Genomic DNA, 19,688 nt, shown 5'->3' on the forward strand with positions numbered 1-19,688 from the left:
AAATAAATTTATTATTGCGCTAAAAATTCGTCAACCGGTCGTTGATAGCATTACGCGAATTCGTTTGAAGCTGCCATTGCTGTTTTGTAAATTTTCTACTGTTTTGCAAAAGTGGCAGCATATTTTTATTCTGAAGATATTATTAATATTTGAAAGTTGGTTATTTGTTTTTTAAGCAGTTGAAAAATGGCATCGAATGAGGAGAGCAGTTCTATGAATTGGACTGTAACGGATATGACACCGGAAATGCAGCAAAGTGCAATGCAGTTAGCTAAACAAGCGCTGAAGGATTCTACAGATTTTAATAAAGTGGCGCAGATCTTAAAGAGGGATTTTGGAAAGAAATGGGGTTCAGATTGGCAATGTGTTGTCACTGACCAATTTGACTGGCTTCCAAGCAATTGGAAAACAGAGAAGAAAGCTTTCATTTTTTTCGGCATTGCCAAAGTGAGAGTGCTTCTGTTTCAGCAATAAATAATGATAATAATAACATAATTTTATGCATTATATTCATTCTGCTTTCATGCTTTATGTTTTTAATATTTTTGTTTTGTTTTAATTAGCATAGAATATTTACAAATAATAAATAAATGTCTGTATTAAAAAATTTGTAGAAACTTTGATGAAAGCATTTCTTTAAAATATTGTTTTAAATTCACAATTCAAGCAAAACAAGGAAAATTATACACTTTTAGTTCACTTCCTACACGACAGTTTAATCAGTGAGTAATAAATTGTTTGCATTTGATCATTGAAAGAATGTGCATTTATTTTAAAAAAAATAGTTTTGTTTCCGTCTGAAATTTCATCAAACAAAATAATACTAAAAAGTAAACAACACATATTTCAATTTTAATATCAATTAACATAACTGTAAAATATTAAAAATTTTCCTATAAAAACGTTGATTTTGTTTTAAAAAAATTATTTATTTTTATTCTTTGTAACTATGAAATCTTTTGAAGAAATTTTCCATAAACACAATATAATTTTACAATAAATTACTTATTATTTAATAACTTTTGAAGTTAGTGTGAAATGCTATACTGTTTTTAAAAGTTATGTACTTTTCTTTTGAAAAAAATTCTTATTAATTATATTTATTTACAATTAACCAGGTATTGCTTTGCAAAAATTATTTTTCAAATCCAACAAAATTACCACAACTTTTAGCTCAAACTGTTCTGATCAAAGTGACATTTAGCATTTACATTGAAGTACAAAAATGAAAATCATATCTATAATAGAAGACGTTGTATAAATATTGTTTTTTTTATTCAAACAAACATTGATAATAATGACTCAGCAATTTATCCGTCCAATCATTTATTCAATTATTTGAAACCCACAACTTTTCTCAAATAGTAATAGTTGATAGTAACTGTTGGTCACTAGATGGCGCAACACGTCAATGGCGGCACATTGGCTAGACAGGCACCGATGGCAGAGGCGGCAGTCTATATACGTGGCCTTGTTGGAGTCGGCTGTTCCGCGTACACATACATACACACGTACGCTAGCATATAAGCACACTGATACTTTCAATTTTGTTTTTTCTCATTTCATATTTTATTCAGCTTTTTCTAAGCTGTTGCCAATATTGTCATTATTATTACTATTATTATTTATTAATTTTCCCGTTTGCCACCTTGCAATTTTTACAACCGTAGCAGGTTTTGGCCTGCCGTTTGCTCATTTTAAGCCGCTTCTTCAAGAATCATTGAAGCATGAAATCGTCGTTGCCGTTGTTCGTCTATCTTTTATCCGGTAAGCGTTTTTCTTGTTCAACTTTTTCCAACAACCGACCCTAGCTCAGCTTTTAATGGGCCATTAAGCAGAGCGCTTAAGCTCAAAAGAAGCACTTTTGCTGTTCTACTTTTTTTCATATTCATTTTGCAATTGTTTCGCTTTTTCACTGGCCATTTTCGATCCAGCTGCTCGGGCACTTATCCGCACATCGGCCGGCCGGGCTCATCTCCTCCTGTCAACAGCAGATGCGCGACCGACGGCCGGTCAAGGTTGGATATTTGCCAATCGACCGTAATCCGTTGGCTTGTTTGATAGTCGGCCGTGAGCAAACACAGCGAGCGCTTTTGGCTAATTCTCTCTCTCTCTCTCGGGCTTGGGCGTTGTCAATTCAGTCCTGCGTGGGCGGGCTTTTGTCTCCTCCCTAAGCCTTCTGAGAAGAGGTGGTGGAATAATAACATGACAAAAAAAAGAAAAAAAATACACGCGATTGTTCGGGTCAAGCGCTTTTTTTCCCAACATTCTTTTTGTTTTGCTTTCTATGCATATATATATATGTACTGCACATCCGTCCATGCTCTTTCTTCTGTCAGCGATGTTCTGAATGGAAAGCTTAATAAAATCCACATTCGAATCGATCCGCCCCCATCTGACCAATTGAATAATAATCCACTAGCTTGGTTGCTTTTTGTGTACGGTTGGTTATGAAATTATCCCACTCCATGACCGGCGGGGTTCATTCGGATCGACCGGCGGCTTATCCGACGTTGCAACTTGAACAGATCGATAATTTCTCGCCTAATGGTCACTTCCGCTGACCATCGGTCGGCTGGATATTTCAACTTGAGCACTGACTGCAACGTCGTCCCTGAGGTGTCGTTGGATGGGCACGATCGGGTCAGCAGGAGGTGGACATGAGTGTCCATTTTCCGCACGCTTGTTGTCGACTCTTGTTGGCGTTGGAGTGGAAAATGTCCATATGAAATATGAAAATAGCCCCTTTTCCATTACGATTCACTGAATCACCTTTTGTACAAACACAAACTGACAGATCAGCATCGATTCTTTTTTTTCTCTTTTGGATCATAAGCTCTGATACATTACTTGTGGCACATGGTCTGCCATTATATTTCAGTTTTCAAAAGGTCATATTTCAACAGGGCTCATTTGTTGGAAAAGGGTCATAAAAATCTTTCACATTTATTTTTCTCTTTGTGTGTTTGCTTTTTCTCTCTTCAACTTTTTAAATTGTTCGCATGTTGTAAGCATATATTATTTTGCTAGTGTGAAAAATAGATATTGTTTTTCATTCAATTTCAATCAAATTTGAACCAAACAACACAATAGTATCATATTTTTATGACAGTTATGGATTAATTTTGAATTTAATTGGAAATTTCAATTAATTTTTTTCCATTTGCATTGTGAAAGTTTTCAAATTTAAACGAAACAAATTTTTCTTCATCCAAGAAAAAGCAACTGATGACGTAACTTGGAGATGGCAAAAAAAAAGTTGTGCACTCGTTGAACGTTTGTAAAATATATACTTACTACTTCTTCAGCTAATAATTTGCTTTCAATGATTCAAAGTTGATCTTGAACAATGGTGCTTGGTGCATTTGTCATGCATTTGAAAAAAAACAAATATACCAAGTACAATATTTCCATTTTTACAAAGAAGTGAAGCAACTCTCAACAGCTCAAGATACAAGAGTTTAAACTGGGGGGATTTTCTATTGTTCAGCTTAAAGGTAGCTTATTTGTTTTTTTATGTTAGCCGGTAAGCGAAACAACAGGTTGGCTATTGCAGATGATGCTGTTGTTTACGTTCGCTTTCTTCACTAATTGTTTTCGACATCTGTTTGTTGTCGTATTTTCTCGTTTTGAAAATTGGGATGTTTTTTTTCGTTCGCTTTCTCCCATTCCATTCAAACCCTCCTGCACGCGCATCTGTTTTCATTTAAAACGTTCGCTTTCCGGATATTGTGATTTCGTCGTTTCCAAAAATATGCTCGAGCATAAGCATTAAAATTATTTTTTTCCCCTCACGCTCTAAGCCATGCTAATTGGTGTTTTGAGAAAATAACGAGACGAACGAGTGGACTGAAATTGCATAGAGGCGCGTTTATTACGATGCGACTTAATCGCTGTTTTTGTATCGACCTTTACTGATGAACCACCAATTTAGCCAAACTTATTGATTGTGCAATGCTTAGTCGTTGTTGTTATTGTTGTTGTTGTTGTTGTTGTTGCTGTTGTCGTCCACATCATCATCATCATCACTGGACTAGATGTAAAGCTTGTTGCTGTTTTCTGTCTGGCTTGGCTTTGTTCGTTCATCAATTCAGCTTACATGACATTAATTTTTTATTACTATAATTATCCTTTATTTATTTATTCATTTTCTTTTTTTAAATTAATTTTCAACAAGCTTTTTTTCATTTGGATAATCATATTCAAAATCTGTCTGTCTGTCTGTCATTCTTTGCATTAAAAAAATTACTTTGCAATGCAATGAACAACAAGTCCAACTATTTCTTATATACTTTAATCAAAGCAAGCAAAAGTAGATGGCAAAAATATCGACAGTTGCATTAGTGCTTGTTAATACACGGGCATATTTGAAAGTATCAGCCGGGACCTTCTTCTTAGATACTGATTAGAAATTTCAATTAAGCCTTTTCCTTTTCTATGCATAAAAAGAATATGAAATCAGAAATTCAATGTCGTATTTTTAACACAATGTTTCTCAAGGCGTGGCTAAATTCCAATCTGATCTATTTACATTCTTTTATTTTTCAAGCAGTTGCTTCATTCAAAAGTGGATTTCGTTAATTTTTTGTTCATTTCTATCCTTATTTATTCTCTGAAACTAATAATGAAAAAAGCATTCAAAATTGATTTTTTGATAATTAATTGTTTTTATTTTAGTTTTTTTTTCAACATATCATGAAAGCTTTATTCGTTTATCAGCTGCATTTAAATTTTCAAAACAAGAAAATTAATACATTTACATCATCAGCATGCAGTGATATCAATAAAATTTTTACGTCGATGACAACTTTTTGGCACTTTATGTCTGTTTGAGGTTCTGTTTTGTCAGTTATCATTTTTCTAATCCATTTTAATTTCATGCTCACACTGACTATCAACCACTGTTTTACCACTTCATATGAGCTTCACCAGTCTCGTCCAACAAATGCGCATTACAATCCTGTGGGAATATTTGCAATTGTATTTTAATTGATCCAAATTTATTCTCCCAAATGAATATACAGTTATATCTGTTCACTGGGGAATATCACTTATACAGTTAAATGTATATATGTATATATATATATATATATATATATATATGTGTGTGTGTGTGTATAGATGTGCGTAAAAATATTTTTCATTGTATTTTGATTGAATGATGCACGTCAAAACTTTTCACTGAATAAGTTTGTAACATGTTTAAGAGCATCTCACAAATATGCAATACTGAAATTTCGATGTTATCATAATAATTTGTCATACTTTGACAAATAAGAAGGCTAAAATTTTCCACTTCAAATGAAACAATTTTCAATAACGTTTGCGCACTGAAGCTTCAAAGAAACAAAGAATAAAAAAACATTATAACATGCTATTATTATATTATTATTATTATTATTATTATTATTGTTCTTATTATATTTGTTGTTAAGGGAAAATTTTCTACTGATATAAGAAATTTGTATTTATTATATTGCCTTCGGTTAGTTATGGGTTGGAAAAATTTAATCAGCCCATTTGAAGTAATACAATTTCAACCACTCCGCGAGGAGACAATCCTATCGCCAAGAAATCCATAAATTACATCGTCAGATTGATTCTCATTTCATCAACAACACTAATACCTGTAGTCATGTGTTTATAAAGCAGATGCGCAAATTAATTTTTCTAGCATGTTTGGTTTTTCATTTTTTGCTATTTTTAATGTTTTTTTTTTAAATCACACTTCCACAGGATATTCACACTTTGGTATGTGTTGTTTGTTTGTTGTTCGGTGGTGAAGATTGATGGGCAGGCATTTTTATTTCGTTTTATTTATTTTTTGAACAACATTTCCGACGTGGAAAGTCACAAGATTGTCAGTACGCAGCTGTCGTTTTCGCTTCACTGATTTGCGTTGGTTCTTGTGTTCGCAAAGCATATTGCCCAAACCACAATAGCCGTTTTAGCCTCAAGCCACTGGCACAAGTGAACAAATGAATCCCGCTGTTTTCAGATTGTCCCTCTCTCCCTCTGGAGGGTTTGAAATTGTTATACTGAGCAAAAAATTGCTTTTCCCTTCTGCAATGCATTGCAGATGTGAGATTGTTCATTTTTATATGTTCCGCTCCCATTTTGAACAGTATTATTAGACATTTCGGCATTCGCTTTGCCATTTGGCATTTTACGGCGGACGGCCGGCAGGCCGGAACAATAAATATTCTCTGTCTATAGTGGACATCATTAGGCAGATGATTTCTGCAACGATTTTCAAGTGGCCGTTCATAAATCATCAAATTGTCCTCGTATCTAGATAGGCGTGTCAAACTGTTATTTTATTTCATTGTGTTGAATAGGAAACGGCGGTATTTTTCGTCAACTTCTGCGCTTGTCTTCGTCTTGTTTTCCCCCACTCATTTGCCCTTCACCTCGACTTTTCCACCGACCGACCACATTATACAATCGACAGGGCATCGAATTTCCCGCCTGGTAGGATGAGAAAAATTGTCCAGATCAAATTTCTACCGATCATCACCAACGTGCCTGGTGCTTGACAAGCATACTTGTGTATTTATGTATATATATAATAATACTTTTTAATTCTTCTTTTTCCTTTTTTGTTCCTTTTATTCACTGAACCGCACCGCACCGCACTGCACCACAAAGCGAAAAACGTGTATTGATCAGAGATTTTCGTGTTGCAGTGCGCTCGTTTTGGTTTCATAATGATTCAGCTTATTTCTGCCCAAGCTTGCCAATTAGCCACTTTTCAATTGCGTAATTTTCTCCATTTTCCATCACATTCACCGGTACGATACTGTGGTTCTATTTTATAGAGGAAAAAATGAACTTTACAAAATCAATTTAATGCTTTTACTTCCTGCTAACGCATCGAAATTGTAAAAAAATCAACTAGGAGATGAATGATTTAAATTATTTTTTATGCTTGTAATTTTTCGCAACTTGTACGAAACATACTCTTGAAATACACAAGTTGATCTATTTGAAATGAATAAATTCAATTCTCAAAAGCGGCTAACTAACCATCTCTAACTTTGGTGGTTTTTAATTTCACAATTGTTAATTCATGACAAAAATTTCTGTCGGGCAAAAATATCCACATCAATTGGTACGTTTGTTTGGTCACGTTCAGGTGTGTGAAGGGTCTGATTTGAATATTTGACAAGCGCTGACCAAAAAGCGGGTTGAAGAGGACATTTTGTGGCAGTTTCTATTTGCAAAACACCTCGGGTGATGGTTTTAATAATTACCTGACATTCTTTTACCATTGAACAACGAAACTGTATGATTGACGTAAATATGAATTTTTAGTTATAATAACTGGAAATTGAATGACATTTTTGAAGAAATGAAAAATGAAAATTTCACCGGAAAAATGAGGATAACAATTGTTATATTACAATATTAATGAACATTTATATAACATTTTTTTAAAAAGTAAATTTCAAATATATTTTCAAAACACTCTATCCAATTTATCTTCTATAATACTGTAATAATTATATTTTATTTACTGTTGCTAATGTTTTCAGTAAAAACGATAAAATATGTGTATTATTGGTTTTATTTAGATAAAAAAAGTTCCTTTAATCAGTGTTTAAATCAAATTAAAAAAAAGAATTACAAAAAAAAATCATTGCAACATCGAAGAATGATTGCAAAAGACTGTGGCTAAGTTTTTGATGCGTGTACTACCTGGCATGAAGTACGACGTCGAGAATTGTTCAGCTTTGTTTTAAATCGTGGGCGGCTCGGTTTTTTTATTTTCTCACTTCTGAAAAGCCAGACGCTTTTCAAAATCAGTTAATTTGAAATGATAATTTGCAAAAGTTAAAACAATAAAAAAATAAGCAGCAACCAACAAAACGCCGGAATTGCCGCTGGCCAGTTTGGTGTGTTTTTTTCTCAACAAGCATGTCTCAACGTATGTCGCATGCCGTTGCTATTAATCTCCTTCTTATGATGCACTTCAACTCGTTGCCATTGTTCGTATGCAACTCGTTGAGAGGGAAAAATTTACGTCTTCAGAGCATTTTGATTTTAACTATGCAAAAAGGCACTCCCAGAAAAGTAAAATATGTAATTTCCGTTTTGCAAATCTGATTTCAACTGTGCTGGTGTTGATTTTTATATGAGAAAATTTTTCATTTTTTCTTTATTATTATTATTATGATTATTCATGTCTTTCTTGGACAACAAAGCACACCCATACATGCGCATGTTGGTTAATCAATCGAGCTTATCATAGGCAAATAGTTTTTACAAGTATTGCTATTATTAAAATATCATTATGAAATTATAATTGCAAAATAAAATTGCGTCTATTTCATAATTGTTAGGAAGAAAATAAATGTGATTGAAGTTATTTAAGCAGGTTAAGATTGGCCAATTGAATAGCTGCTTTGTCGTTCAATTGAATCAATTTCAACAATAACACGCGTGCAAGTGAAATTTCTTCTGAGCGCATGGATTGAGATAAGTTGCGAAAAATACAACGCTGCAGTTGTTTGTCTCACTTGGGGGTAGCTGTAATCATGTTTACTATGCACAACGACAAACAAATGCCGAGGTCGACAAATGTTTGTCTTGTCCGTGGCGAAAATATTCCGCTTTGTCTCGGGTCGCAAGGACAAAGCCAAGATACAAATGTTTTCCGGCTTTGCCGGTGGTGATGCCTCAGTATTTTTGTATTCACTTATAAATGAAATCGTCGTAAAGCTTTACAATAATATTTTAATGAATTTTTAAGTCAGTTTATTTTGTGACAAATTTTTCATAAATCGAAATCTTACAACCAAATTTAAGAATTTAAATATTGAATATTGAGCAACAGTTGTTCAAAGAATAATTACAAAACGATTGCACGTATTGCTGTTTCTTAGAAACACCGTTGTTTCATTGTTATAAATCATTTCAAAGCGGCAATAATTCTATCTCAGGAAGCAATAAACAGTTGGTGTGCATTTCTTTGCTTGCACAACTGTTGCAATTGTATCTTTTTTACACTTGAAAATGCTTTTCATGTTTGGTCATGCTGTTAACAGGTGTTGGATTGCATTCAAATATTTTAAAATAACCATTCATGCATTGTGCATATGCTTTTGAAATTTGAAAAAACACAGAAACAGATTTCAAAATCAAGGGTAAAATAAAAAAGAGGAAAGGGCTATGACACAGTGTTATTTTTTTCTATTCGATTTAAGAATTTTCAAATTAATTAAAGTCACTTTCTATTTTTAAACTTAAAAATATGAGTATCAAACAGATTACAGTTTCGAAATAATAAAATATGATATTTCATATAAATTCATACATTATAAAATTGCTTCAAATTATTGTCTTAAAATTAATTTAGGTTTGCAATGGGCATTTTCAGTCGAGCTGCAGTTTACAAGCGAATCCGGTCATTACAATGTACGAGAAGGAGCTAACGTGACGTTGCCTTGCTGTGCGCAAGGAATGGACGACGACACGATCATACTGTGGAACAAATATGATCCAGATATTATGACGGAAACGTTATTGTCGGTGAATTTTACTAAAATGGTCGAAATTCCAAAATTTATATTTAAAAATGGTTGGCCAAGATGTGTGGATATGATTTTACTTGATGTTCATTCATATGATTCTGGTGAATATGAATGTTCTTTTGCTGAATTTCCTGACCTTAAGCTCCGACACAGTGTCGATGTTCGAGGTTGGTGTTTTAGTAGTATTTCTTTTTTATACTATGGAGGATACTATATATATATTTATGTATTCTAGCACATCTTTTTATAAACATTGTACCGGATGTGCACGAACATATCGTGGAGGTTGGGGAACCGATAGTGCTAACGTGTTCAGCAAGCGGAAGTTCTGATGCTAAGATCATTTGGAAACGACTGGTGAGCAAATATTTATTTTATATTTTTCTTTAAATATGCATAGCTGTAAGTACATTTATGTACAGGGTGATATGAACAGTGTTGAGACTGTATTCGATACTCCGAATCTTACTTTTCCAGTAGCTTCAGCAAGTCATGCAGGTGTATACGAATGCACCGCTTCTAGTGAAGATGAAGCACCAGTTTCAGCAGCTATTACTGTTGTTGTTCATGGTATGTCTAGTTTTCCTTCCAAAAATTGACTTTTTATTTCATTTTTTCAAAGTGATTTCATTACTAACAGAAGCATTAATGTTCCACAACTAACTTTTCACTTTATAAGCAATTTTAACTTTCTTTCCTTTGAACTATCCCATTGCTTGCATGGATGAAAAACATTAATGAAATTGTTTTATTAATATATTTTATCAAATTCAGTTCAATTACACGTTTGATATACTTGATTGAATGTTTAACAGTAACACTATTAATAAGATTATTCATGTTTAAAAAACAGTAATAAGAAAATTCTGAAAAATTTGGTAAATAATACGAAAATATTATTGTGGAACATTGTGAAACGCTTTTTAAGCAGTACATAAGAATAAAAAAGTAATTAAACATGTAAACTGTTATACAGGATAATACGATAAGAACATAACAACTGTGAACAATATATACTGTAATTCATTTTATAGCAGAATTAATTACAGTTCGTAAATTTTAACGTTTTTCAAAATGATTATTATTGATATGTGAATACATTTTTTTGTTAAATTAACAAATTGCTTCATTTTTAGCTCCTGAAGCTGATCCACGTAAGTTCCTTTATTTCGTTCATTTATGTAATAAAGAAGTTGTACTGTGTGTTGTGTTGTATAACGGGTTGTTAATTGTCGGTGCTGTCTAGTATTTAAAATAGCAGTTAGTATTTATTGTAAAATTTATAAAAATAGCAAGCATAATTGTTGAATATGTGAATGTAGCCTGAGCAATTTGTGGTTTGAACTGTATTTGCGAAATTTGGAAACGCTGGTTGTGTAGATTGATTGCACAAAAAAACAATGAGTGCTATTTTTTGTGGCACGTCATCATTTAAGTAAAAGCGATTTTGAATTACTACAAACTTAAAACATTAAAGTCCGCAAATTTTAAACTTTTATTTTGCTGTCCTGCATGAATAATTTGCATGCATTGTTTTCTGTTGCACATTTGTTTACTTCTACTCAAGTTAGCTTTTTTGTTCTTTTAATAAATCACTTTAAGGGCCACCTGTTGTAACGACAAGCAGTGATTTTATTCCGGTCACTATAAATGAAAAAGTAAGTATGAACTGCACCTATTCGGCTCGACCACCACCTCAAGTCTCTTGGATATTCAACGGTTACACAGACATTGTATGAAAAATTTTACAGTGAATTTGGAATATTTTGTTGATATATTATTTTTACATTTTAAAGTTAAATCAAATGAAAAATAAAGAACGGCTCAAGCATAAAGAAATAAAAATTGATGATTCCACTGAAAGAATATCCGTTATTACTATTGATGGTGTCAGGAATCAGGACTTTGGAAATTATACGTGTCGTGTAATTAACAAATATGGTTCAGTTGAGAAGACCATTTTCTTGTCTGGTAAATAATGATAGTCTCCTGTTATTTTTTTTTCTTGCACTTCATCATTGCATTACGATGTATTTTGTAGGAATACCTGGGAAACCGTTTGATTTATTACCAAAAATTGAACTGCATCGACCGGACAGCGTGCTGTTGGTGTGGTCACTTCCTTCCTCAGAACCGATTGTTGGTTATAAAATTTTCATTGCAACAGTATGTGTATTTTTTTCAAGCAGTAGAAAAATATAATTTGAAATGTCTATTACTGTTTCAGGAGAATTCACCTCAGACTAGTGAAATAAACGTTCCAATGACTCAAACAGATTGTAACATAGTGAATGTAAAAATCGAAAATGTGAGATATTAATAAGAGCTTTCTTTTTAGGTAAAAAGATTCAGAGATCGTCATTTTGGAAATGCGTTTACAATTTGAAGTCTCTTCAGCCGAGCAAGAAATACAACATTGCAGTCCAATGCAGAAATGATTTTGGATGGGGATTATTTTCAGATCCAGTGATAGTAACAACAAGTAAGTTCTGTTATTATTTCAGAATGAAATCAAATTGAAAAAAATGTTCATCTGTTTCAGCGGATTTTACCAGCAGCATGCTGATGTCAAAGCAAAGTAAATCAGTTTTACTTACTTATTTTGTTATTATTGTTCAGATAAGTGTATTTTTATAGAAGATTCTGGTGCACCCAAAATGATGATAGCATGGAATATTTACAGTTTATTGTGTTTCATTATTTGTCCTCTGTTGTTGTTTCATTGAAGAAAAAAGATCATTTTAAAGACACTTCTTTGTTTAAACTGTTTGTATAATTTGATAATTAATTTTGTTTTGAAAGCGACTTCTGCTCAAAGAGGTCTCGATTTGAGACAAAGATTTGTAGTTTTGCACAGTTGGATATGCGCTAACAATTTGAAGCATTTAGTCGAGTGTTGAAGATGAGCTGTTGAATTTTGCGTTGTTGGGTTTAACAGTTTAGTGCTATTGATGCCTTACAATTTTTTAAAAATTAATCTACAGTTTTGTTTGCCATTCATTTGGAATATACTTTTTGCTTTGACTGCTTCATCTGCTGTACCGCGCATGCTTTCTTCTACTATCTTATATGTAATTATGTTAGGTGAAATAAAAATAAAATTTTTTCAGTGCTCAATTAAATGCTTTTTGGAAATGTTTTCATGCAAATTTAAATATAAAATAAATCTTTACTTATTATAGCAATATTTATTTAAAATACTTTTCATACAATAAGAAACAAGCGCTTATTTTCAATTAGAAATTTATATTAATTTATAATTTAATAATATTCCACTTAATAATACTGTAAATTATTGTAAAAAATTAAATTATCATGTATAATATTTATTTCATCAAACATAGATTAAAAGGTCTAAGTTAATTCAAAATAGGTTACAGTACATAATTTAAATCAAGTTGCAATCTAACGAACGGCAAAGTTTTATTTGTATTTTAACTGTTATGAAATGCAGTTCTGTAATCATGTCACAACATGCGGTCCAGTGCACGTTTTCATGTGTGGTGATCGATGCCTCATGTGACTTGGTCGGCGGTTGTAGTAGTAGTAAAGTAGTGGTTGAACGTGAATGTTGTTGGTTAGCTTTTGCCAAATTTTGGCAACTTGCCGTTCTGAAGGCCCCAGTAGCCGGTGGTGTGGTTTTAGAACCACGGGTCAGACGTTCGGTTGGTGCCGAAGTGCGTCCAGATTTTAACACCTTATCTTCCGAGCGACATGATTTGCGCTGTCTGTTGCCCGGACGTTCTGAACGGTTTTTGGAGCGAAAGTTCCCTTCGGCAAAGTATGTATGGTATTTGAATGGCCAGCCGATCCGTGGAAGTGTCACCAACAGGCTGCAAGTGCAGACGAAAGTGGAAGAAGCGGCCAACTGGCCGTGGTTGAAGCGTTTCTATCACTGTGCAGTTCACTTGAAGCCGGAATTTGTCATCCTAAGTGCAAATTATTCACTCCGGTAGCCGAGTCTACTGGTGAAGAAACAGAATTCAAGAAGACCGGTGATTATCCAGCCGGGCAGCATCGCATTCGTTCCCTGTCCGTTGTTTCGCTCTGAGCCGAAGCCGGTGGACGTGCTTTTTGTGGTCAACAACACACGTCGACTCGACGTCGACAACAGCGGTCGGTTTTTTGTTTCTGAAATCAGCTTGCAAATTGCCGACGTTGGGCCCCAAGACCAAGGAATTTACCAGTGCGTGGTTAGGAACGCGCAGAGTGGCCAGTCGTTTCGTGGTCATCCCGTTCCTGTGCACTTGTCCACGTCCCCGGCGACGATCCATGCGGTGCTGTTGTATCCGCTAGCCGGCGTTAGCTTGCTGAGCGCGCGGCTCGGTGACAACGTCACGCTGCAGTGCGTCATCGGCAGCGTTTCGGCGAGTCCGATTGTGTGGGTCGAGTTGAACGACAACTTGCGAACACTGGCCGGCATTCGAACCAGGCTGGGAAATTTGCTGTCGTCCAACGTCAGCAGCGCCCATCACGGCTCCTACGTTTGTCAGTCCGGACAAGCTTCCGCCTCGTACGCGCTACAAGTCCAGTCTCCGCTGTTCGTTCGCCTGCGCCTGGTGGTTAGTCGACTCGAAGATGACTCGTGGTTTTCGGACTTAGTGTGCTACACCCACGGCGATCGTTCAACCACACTCAGCTGGTTTTACAACGGCCGGCCGTTGTTGGATGCCGACTTGATCACTGCGCACTGGTCGGTGCAACGTCACGGCCGCAATCCACAGTGGACGGCCACCATAAGCCCGCCTCCCCCGCCCGGTGTTTACCATTGTGTGGCCACGTCTGGCGATGAACCCACTACGGACTCGATTTACGTGTCTGAGTGGCCGAGTACGACACGACGTCGTTCTGCCACAAATGCCCACTGGTCGAAGCTGATCCGAGTCGGTCCAACGAACAATACAGTGAAGTTGAATTCGAAAACGTTCCTGCTTTGCCAACTCCACTCGCCGCGCGCGACCGTTTCTTGGCGGCACAACAATACCAAGCTGAAACTCGACTCGAGAAGGTCGTTGGTCAGCTACGGCTCGTTTCAGATCCGCCAGTTTGACTACACCGACCAGGGTTGGAACGTGTGCGAAGCAGCCGACGGCCGGTGGAACGTGACCAGTGAAGCGGCCTATGTTGATGCTGAAGACTTGACGACGTGTTGATTCGTCGCCCGCTAATGGTTGACAACACGTACGATGCCACCGTTAACAATCACTCAGGAGAAATTCTGAAGGTGTCGTTAAAGTTGGCACCACCGCAAGCGGTGCGACTGGGCAACACGTCGGTGCTGTTGCGTTGGGAATTGCCAGCTAAGCTGCCCGACCGTCCGGGGCTGTTCAGGATCCAGCTGCGCAAGTTGGCCGATGGCTACGATTGGGAAACGTTGGACGCCGATGTGCCGGGCTACACAAACAGCTATGTGGTCGACCGTCTTCAGCCGAGCGCTTCCTACAGCTTTTATTATGCTGTCATTTTTCGCAACCGCTACCAGGAGACAAGCGCCAAATCAAAGCGAGTGACCATGAGCCCGGAGGACAACGGCCGTTGCATCGAACGTCCCTATTCTGAGCCTGAATTGAAGACCACCGTGTCCAAGTGGCTCGACGCGATTCAACTGAAGTGAGAACAACCGTTCGGCGATGATGCTGCAGCATCACCAGTGGCCGCTTCGATTTCAGAACGAGACCGTGGTGGACGCATCGACTCGCGAGCACATAAACGACCGCTTTGAAAAGACTCTCCACTGGCAGCTGCAGTCAGCGGCTGGTTCGTCTGTTGTTATCCCAACACACGGCGCCATACCCCAAGTCGACAGGTGCTTATGGAGCGGAAGTTGAGAACGTGCCTGGACCAAATACTGCCGAACAAAACGAAGTTAGCGCAACGAAAAGTTACACCGCCCTGCAGAGAATTTAAGGAAGACGACCATGTTTTCGCAAGATGTTACAACGAATTGAACAAATGGTCAAAAGCCCAAATCGTTGAATGGGCCGACTGCTCTACATGGTTCGTACTAAAACTGGCCTGGTATTGAAGTGAGGCGTCAATCACCAACGGCTGCGGATTTCAAAATGAAAGAATTGTTTTACTTAAATACGGCAGGGATGTTGTTTACATTCTGTACTCTGCCTGCATATCATTACCACTGTAAATGTGACCTATAAATATAAATAAATATAAATAGCGCAAGCCTAGTGATATTTAAACGTAACAGATAGCATTATATTTAAAAAGTTTATGGGAGTGCGTAAAACGTGACAAGCACTAATCATTGTATCTGGAGCGAAAAAAACCGAATCGACTGAGGTTCCCGACTCTTTATTTACATCAACGCAATTTAATATTATTATGGAAAGTTTCTATTAAAATGTTTCAACAGTTTTCAACAATAACAACTATTTTAAATTGATTGTAATTTGAATGATACGGATAATAATATAATTATGAACAATTTAACTTGAAAATCTTTTATAATTACAATATCCTTTCGTTGCAGCGTTCGTTGAAAATCATGTAAACTCATAGCAAATCATGTTATTTTTATAAATATATTTTGCAATATATTATTCTATGAAATAAGAATAAGTGCTGACAATGTAATAATTTTCGTAGTCTTGCTTGACAATCTTTTATTTCTTACTGTACTGTCTTCCTGATGTATTTGAGTAAAATTTATAAAATAAAAAGTAATTTGTTATTAAATATTTTTACATTTTCTATTAAAACTATAAAATCATCTTATTTTTAAGATTATTTCTATTTTATGAAATATGTAGTAAGATATGACTGTACTTTTGAGATTAACTTGACACTCTTTTATATTTTACTGTATTTTCATTTGCGGTGTAAATAGGTTGATTGAAGATCCATCTAATTTGCATGATTATTGCCACCGAATCTTTTTGCTTTATTCTCGGCTATTAGTTTTAGCATTTGTATTTTTTATTCTAATATGGCACCTCCATTTCAAATTGGTTGTAATTTACGTCAAATTTTGACTGGATTGAAGGAGGCTGAAGGTAATTATTTTGTTGAAGTTTTTTTACATTTGAAGACGTTTTTTTAACAGTATTTAATTTTAATTGATTTTGTTAAATAGTTTTTTTTTTTAATTTTGAATATTCATGTTTACTGATGCGTTATTGGTATAGTCTCATTTCAATTGATAAAATTGCTAGTGTCTTTTTGGATGATGTTTTTGTTTGACTTAAATCACTTTAAATGAAACTTTACTTTTGTTATTTTTTTGAAAGTTTATCCGAAATTTTGTTTTCAAAAATGTTCTTATACTTTTGTACAGTATGCTTGTTTCACTTTGAATTTTTATGAAATTAATGTCATTTTAAGGATATTTTTCACCATTTTTGAAAACAAAATTTTACATGCTTGTTGAAGTATTTTTATGCATGATTTGTTTAATCTCTTGAAGTTATTTTATGGTTTGCATTGTTGATGTTTGTTACAGTTATGATCTTCTGTATCAGACAGTTAGCAGTACTTATGTTTTAATTGTTGATTATTAAATGGTGTTTGAAAATTTTTGTTTTTAGAAAAGTTTGAAAAGCTTTTGCAGTGTTTCTGTAGCTTTTCAGTGTGGAATGCATGTTTGTTTATTAATTAATTTAAATGTAAAAATTTATATGCTTATATGAGCATTATTACTTCTTTAGGTCATAAGTGTTCTGTGGAAAATGCTTCATCGCAGCTGAGTAAGTTGTTTTTTATAAAATTGGGAAGAATTGAAATGATCAAAGGTGTTACGTTATCGTTTTTTAAATCATTATGATGTTTTTATTTACAGTATGATTTTTAATTAAAATTAGCTTTAATATTTTCTACTGTACGTATATAAATTTTTATTTATGGTGGAATATCAAAACGTTTTATGAAGAATTTTTATTTCAGTACTATTATTGTGTTTGGTTTTTTGGAAAATACAGAGTAATGATCAACGTAAATATAATACACTTGTAGTTGTTTCAATATACTTTTAAATTACTTGCTTCGTTTATATTTTTAATTGATGTCCAGTATATGTTTTTTTTCCTTGAGCAGGCTGCATTTCTTTGGTTAGCTGCAATAATTGCAATTTGTTGGATGTTTTTCTAAATGGTAAAGTTAACGAAGAATTGGCTTCCTACTTTTTTTCATCGTTGGATGCTTTCCTGACTTGCGATGAAAAGAAAGATTCAAATGAAGGTGATGCTTTGCAAGTGTGAATGGAAGGAAATTATTTACTGTATATTAATATTTATTTGTTTAAGAAGTATGTGTGAATGAAGTGGTTGACAATATTGCGTTGGTTGAACAGCCTTCAATGTCACCGTTGAGGTCGAATGAAGTTGTTCGCCTGAATGCGTTGCAAAAGTTCGATCCCGAAAAATGCATGAAAGATGTATGGTTTGATTCATGGATTTTTCAAAGCAGTTTGAATTTGAAATAATGAAAAATTTAGCTCGCCAAGAAAGAAGTTGAAGAGCAATGTCGAATTAGCATTTTGCAACATGCCGAAATATTGGCGAACGATCCTATCGCAGAGGTCGTCGGTAAAAAATTGGACTCTGGTAAATTTTTTTGTTTGAATATTTAGGATGAAGTTTTGAAAAAATGTTTTAATAAATTGAATAATTGATGAGATAAATTGTAGAAGATGACGAAATGGAAGACATTCGCTTTCGTGAAGCTGAGGAACGATATTTGAATAATTCACAGACGCGTTTTGACAGAAAAGTATTAAACATTATGAATAAAGAATATGCAGCGCAGTAAGTATTTGTTTTGTCAAGCTTGAAGAGTGCAGAAAATTTGATTTAATTAATTCTCATTTTTTAAATGAGTTAGTTATACGGTTGTTCAAAGAGAGATTTTAAAGAGAAAACGTATTATTATTCTTTGCATTGCAGAACTTCAGACGAAGAGCAGTCGGATGGATTTCAAGATGAAAATTTGGAAATGGAAAGCAATTCTACGACATCATCTTATCAAGAAAATAATTCAGACGAAATGCGTGATGATCAGTGCAACGAAATTGAAGTATTGGCCGACAAAAGAAAAGAATCCGAAGATTCATTTGAAGAAAGCAGTGATTCAGAGTCTGAAAAGGACGAAGAATTTGAAATGTTGAGCGATAAAGGTACTAAGAAGGTCGAAGAGGATAACGACATTACTTCGAGTGACGAAGTTGGCGATTCCTCTCCAATGAAGGTGGTATCGGAATATTTTTCCGGTCTGTCCGCCACTGAGGCCGCATCAGAGAATGTCATGAATAGAAGTGACACCGAAGAAGAAGAAGAAGAAGAAGAAGCAGCTAAGGACGAAAATGTTGAATTGGCGAAATCTTCATCGTCAAAAACGACAAAGATTGCTGAAGAGAGTGACTCAGAGGACAGCGAATTATCATTCAAGCCTGTAATTCATAGAAAGGTAGCTGTTGGTTGCATTAGAGATTCTTCCAGTACCACAAGCAGCTCGAGCACGTCTAGCAGTAGCCGGTCAGAAAAACAACTCGATCTTGGTAATTATAATAGAAGTTTAATTTTTATATATTGGACTGTTTTGTTTTATATTATTTTTTTTCAATTTTCATCTTGATTATGTACTTTTTTTTCATTTATTCAGTCTTATTATTATTATTATTATTATTATTATTATTATTATTATTATTATTATTATCTTAGATGCGTTCAAGTTTCCTGAAGAGAGAGCAAGGAATTCAGAGAAGAAAAGGAAATCGAGATCATCTTCATCACTCATTGGTCGAAAAAAGTAAATAACTTATAAATTTGTCTTGATGTTGTGAATTTTTCTTACCGAAGAAGCATGTGGGGGGGGGATATTCAATTCATGTTGCTTGGTGCTAATTTCACTGTTTACGCATAGCTGATATGAATTTCATTGTCTAGGCGTTTGCATCGTTTGTGGTACAGTACCTCTTCAGATGAAAATTCTGATCATGGGAAGAATAATGGCGAGCAGTCATCGGACGGCAAGCTCGGTGGGTTGACTTTGGAAAGCAGTCCTGCTCCTCCGGTTCGTTTGCAGAAACGTATGCGTTTGCAAATTTTGTCATTCAACGCGAAATGAAAATAAAAGTCAATAATCGTTGCTTGCAGGGAAAGTCGACGACAATGATGAAGAAAGTGAGGAAATGAAGGAGAAGACGAA

At 35.0% G+C, this 19,688-nt stretch overlaps 1 protein-coding gene across 1 annotated transcript; it reads left to right on the forward strand.

Moving 5' to 3' along the window:
• Nucleotides 1–186: 186 nt before the first annotated feature.
• Nucleotides 187–18,795, forward strand: Tsp_00477 (putative immunoglobulin domain protein; the record flags this gene model as incomplete). Its single annotated transcript, XM_003376240.1, has 21 exons — nucleotides 187–447; nucleotides 668–722; nucleotides 9,359–9,700; nucleotides 9,769–9,890; nucleotides 9,956–10,103; nucleotides 10,670–10,687; nucleotides 11,136–11,191; nucleotides 11,330–11,504; nucleotides 11,575–11,699; nucleotides 11,761–11,841; nucleotides 11,886–12,015; nucleotides 12,518–12,617; nucleotides 12,988–13,485; nucleotides 13,522–14,597; nucleotides 14,744–15,143; nucleotides 16,455–16,543; nucleotides 17,577–17,723; nucleotides 17,789–17,919; nucleotides 17,980–18,088; nucleotides 18,172–18,289; nucleotides 18,428–18,795. Coding segments are annotated over exons 1-21 (4,549 nt in total), but the record flags the coding sequence as incomplete, so codon positions are not given.
• Between the last annotated feature and the right edge of the window lie 893 nt (nucleotides 18,796–19,688).

The sequence above is a fragment of the Trichinella spiralis genome, assembly GCF_000181795.1.
Source record: "Trichinella spiralis strain ISS 195 chromosome Unknown Scfld4, whole genome shotgun sequence".
Classification (NCBI taxonomy): domain Eukaryota; kingdom Metazoa; phylum Nematoda; class Enoplea; order Trichinellida; family Trichinellidae; genus Trichinella; species Trichinella spiralis.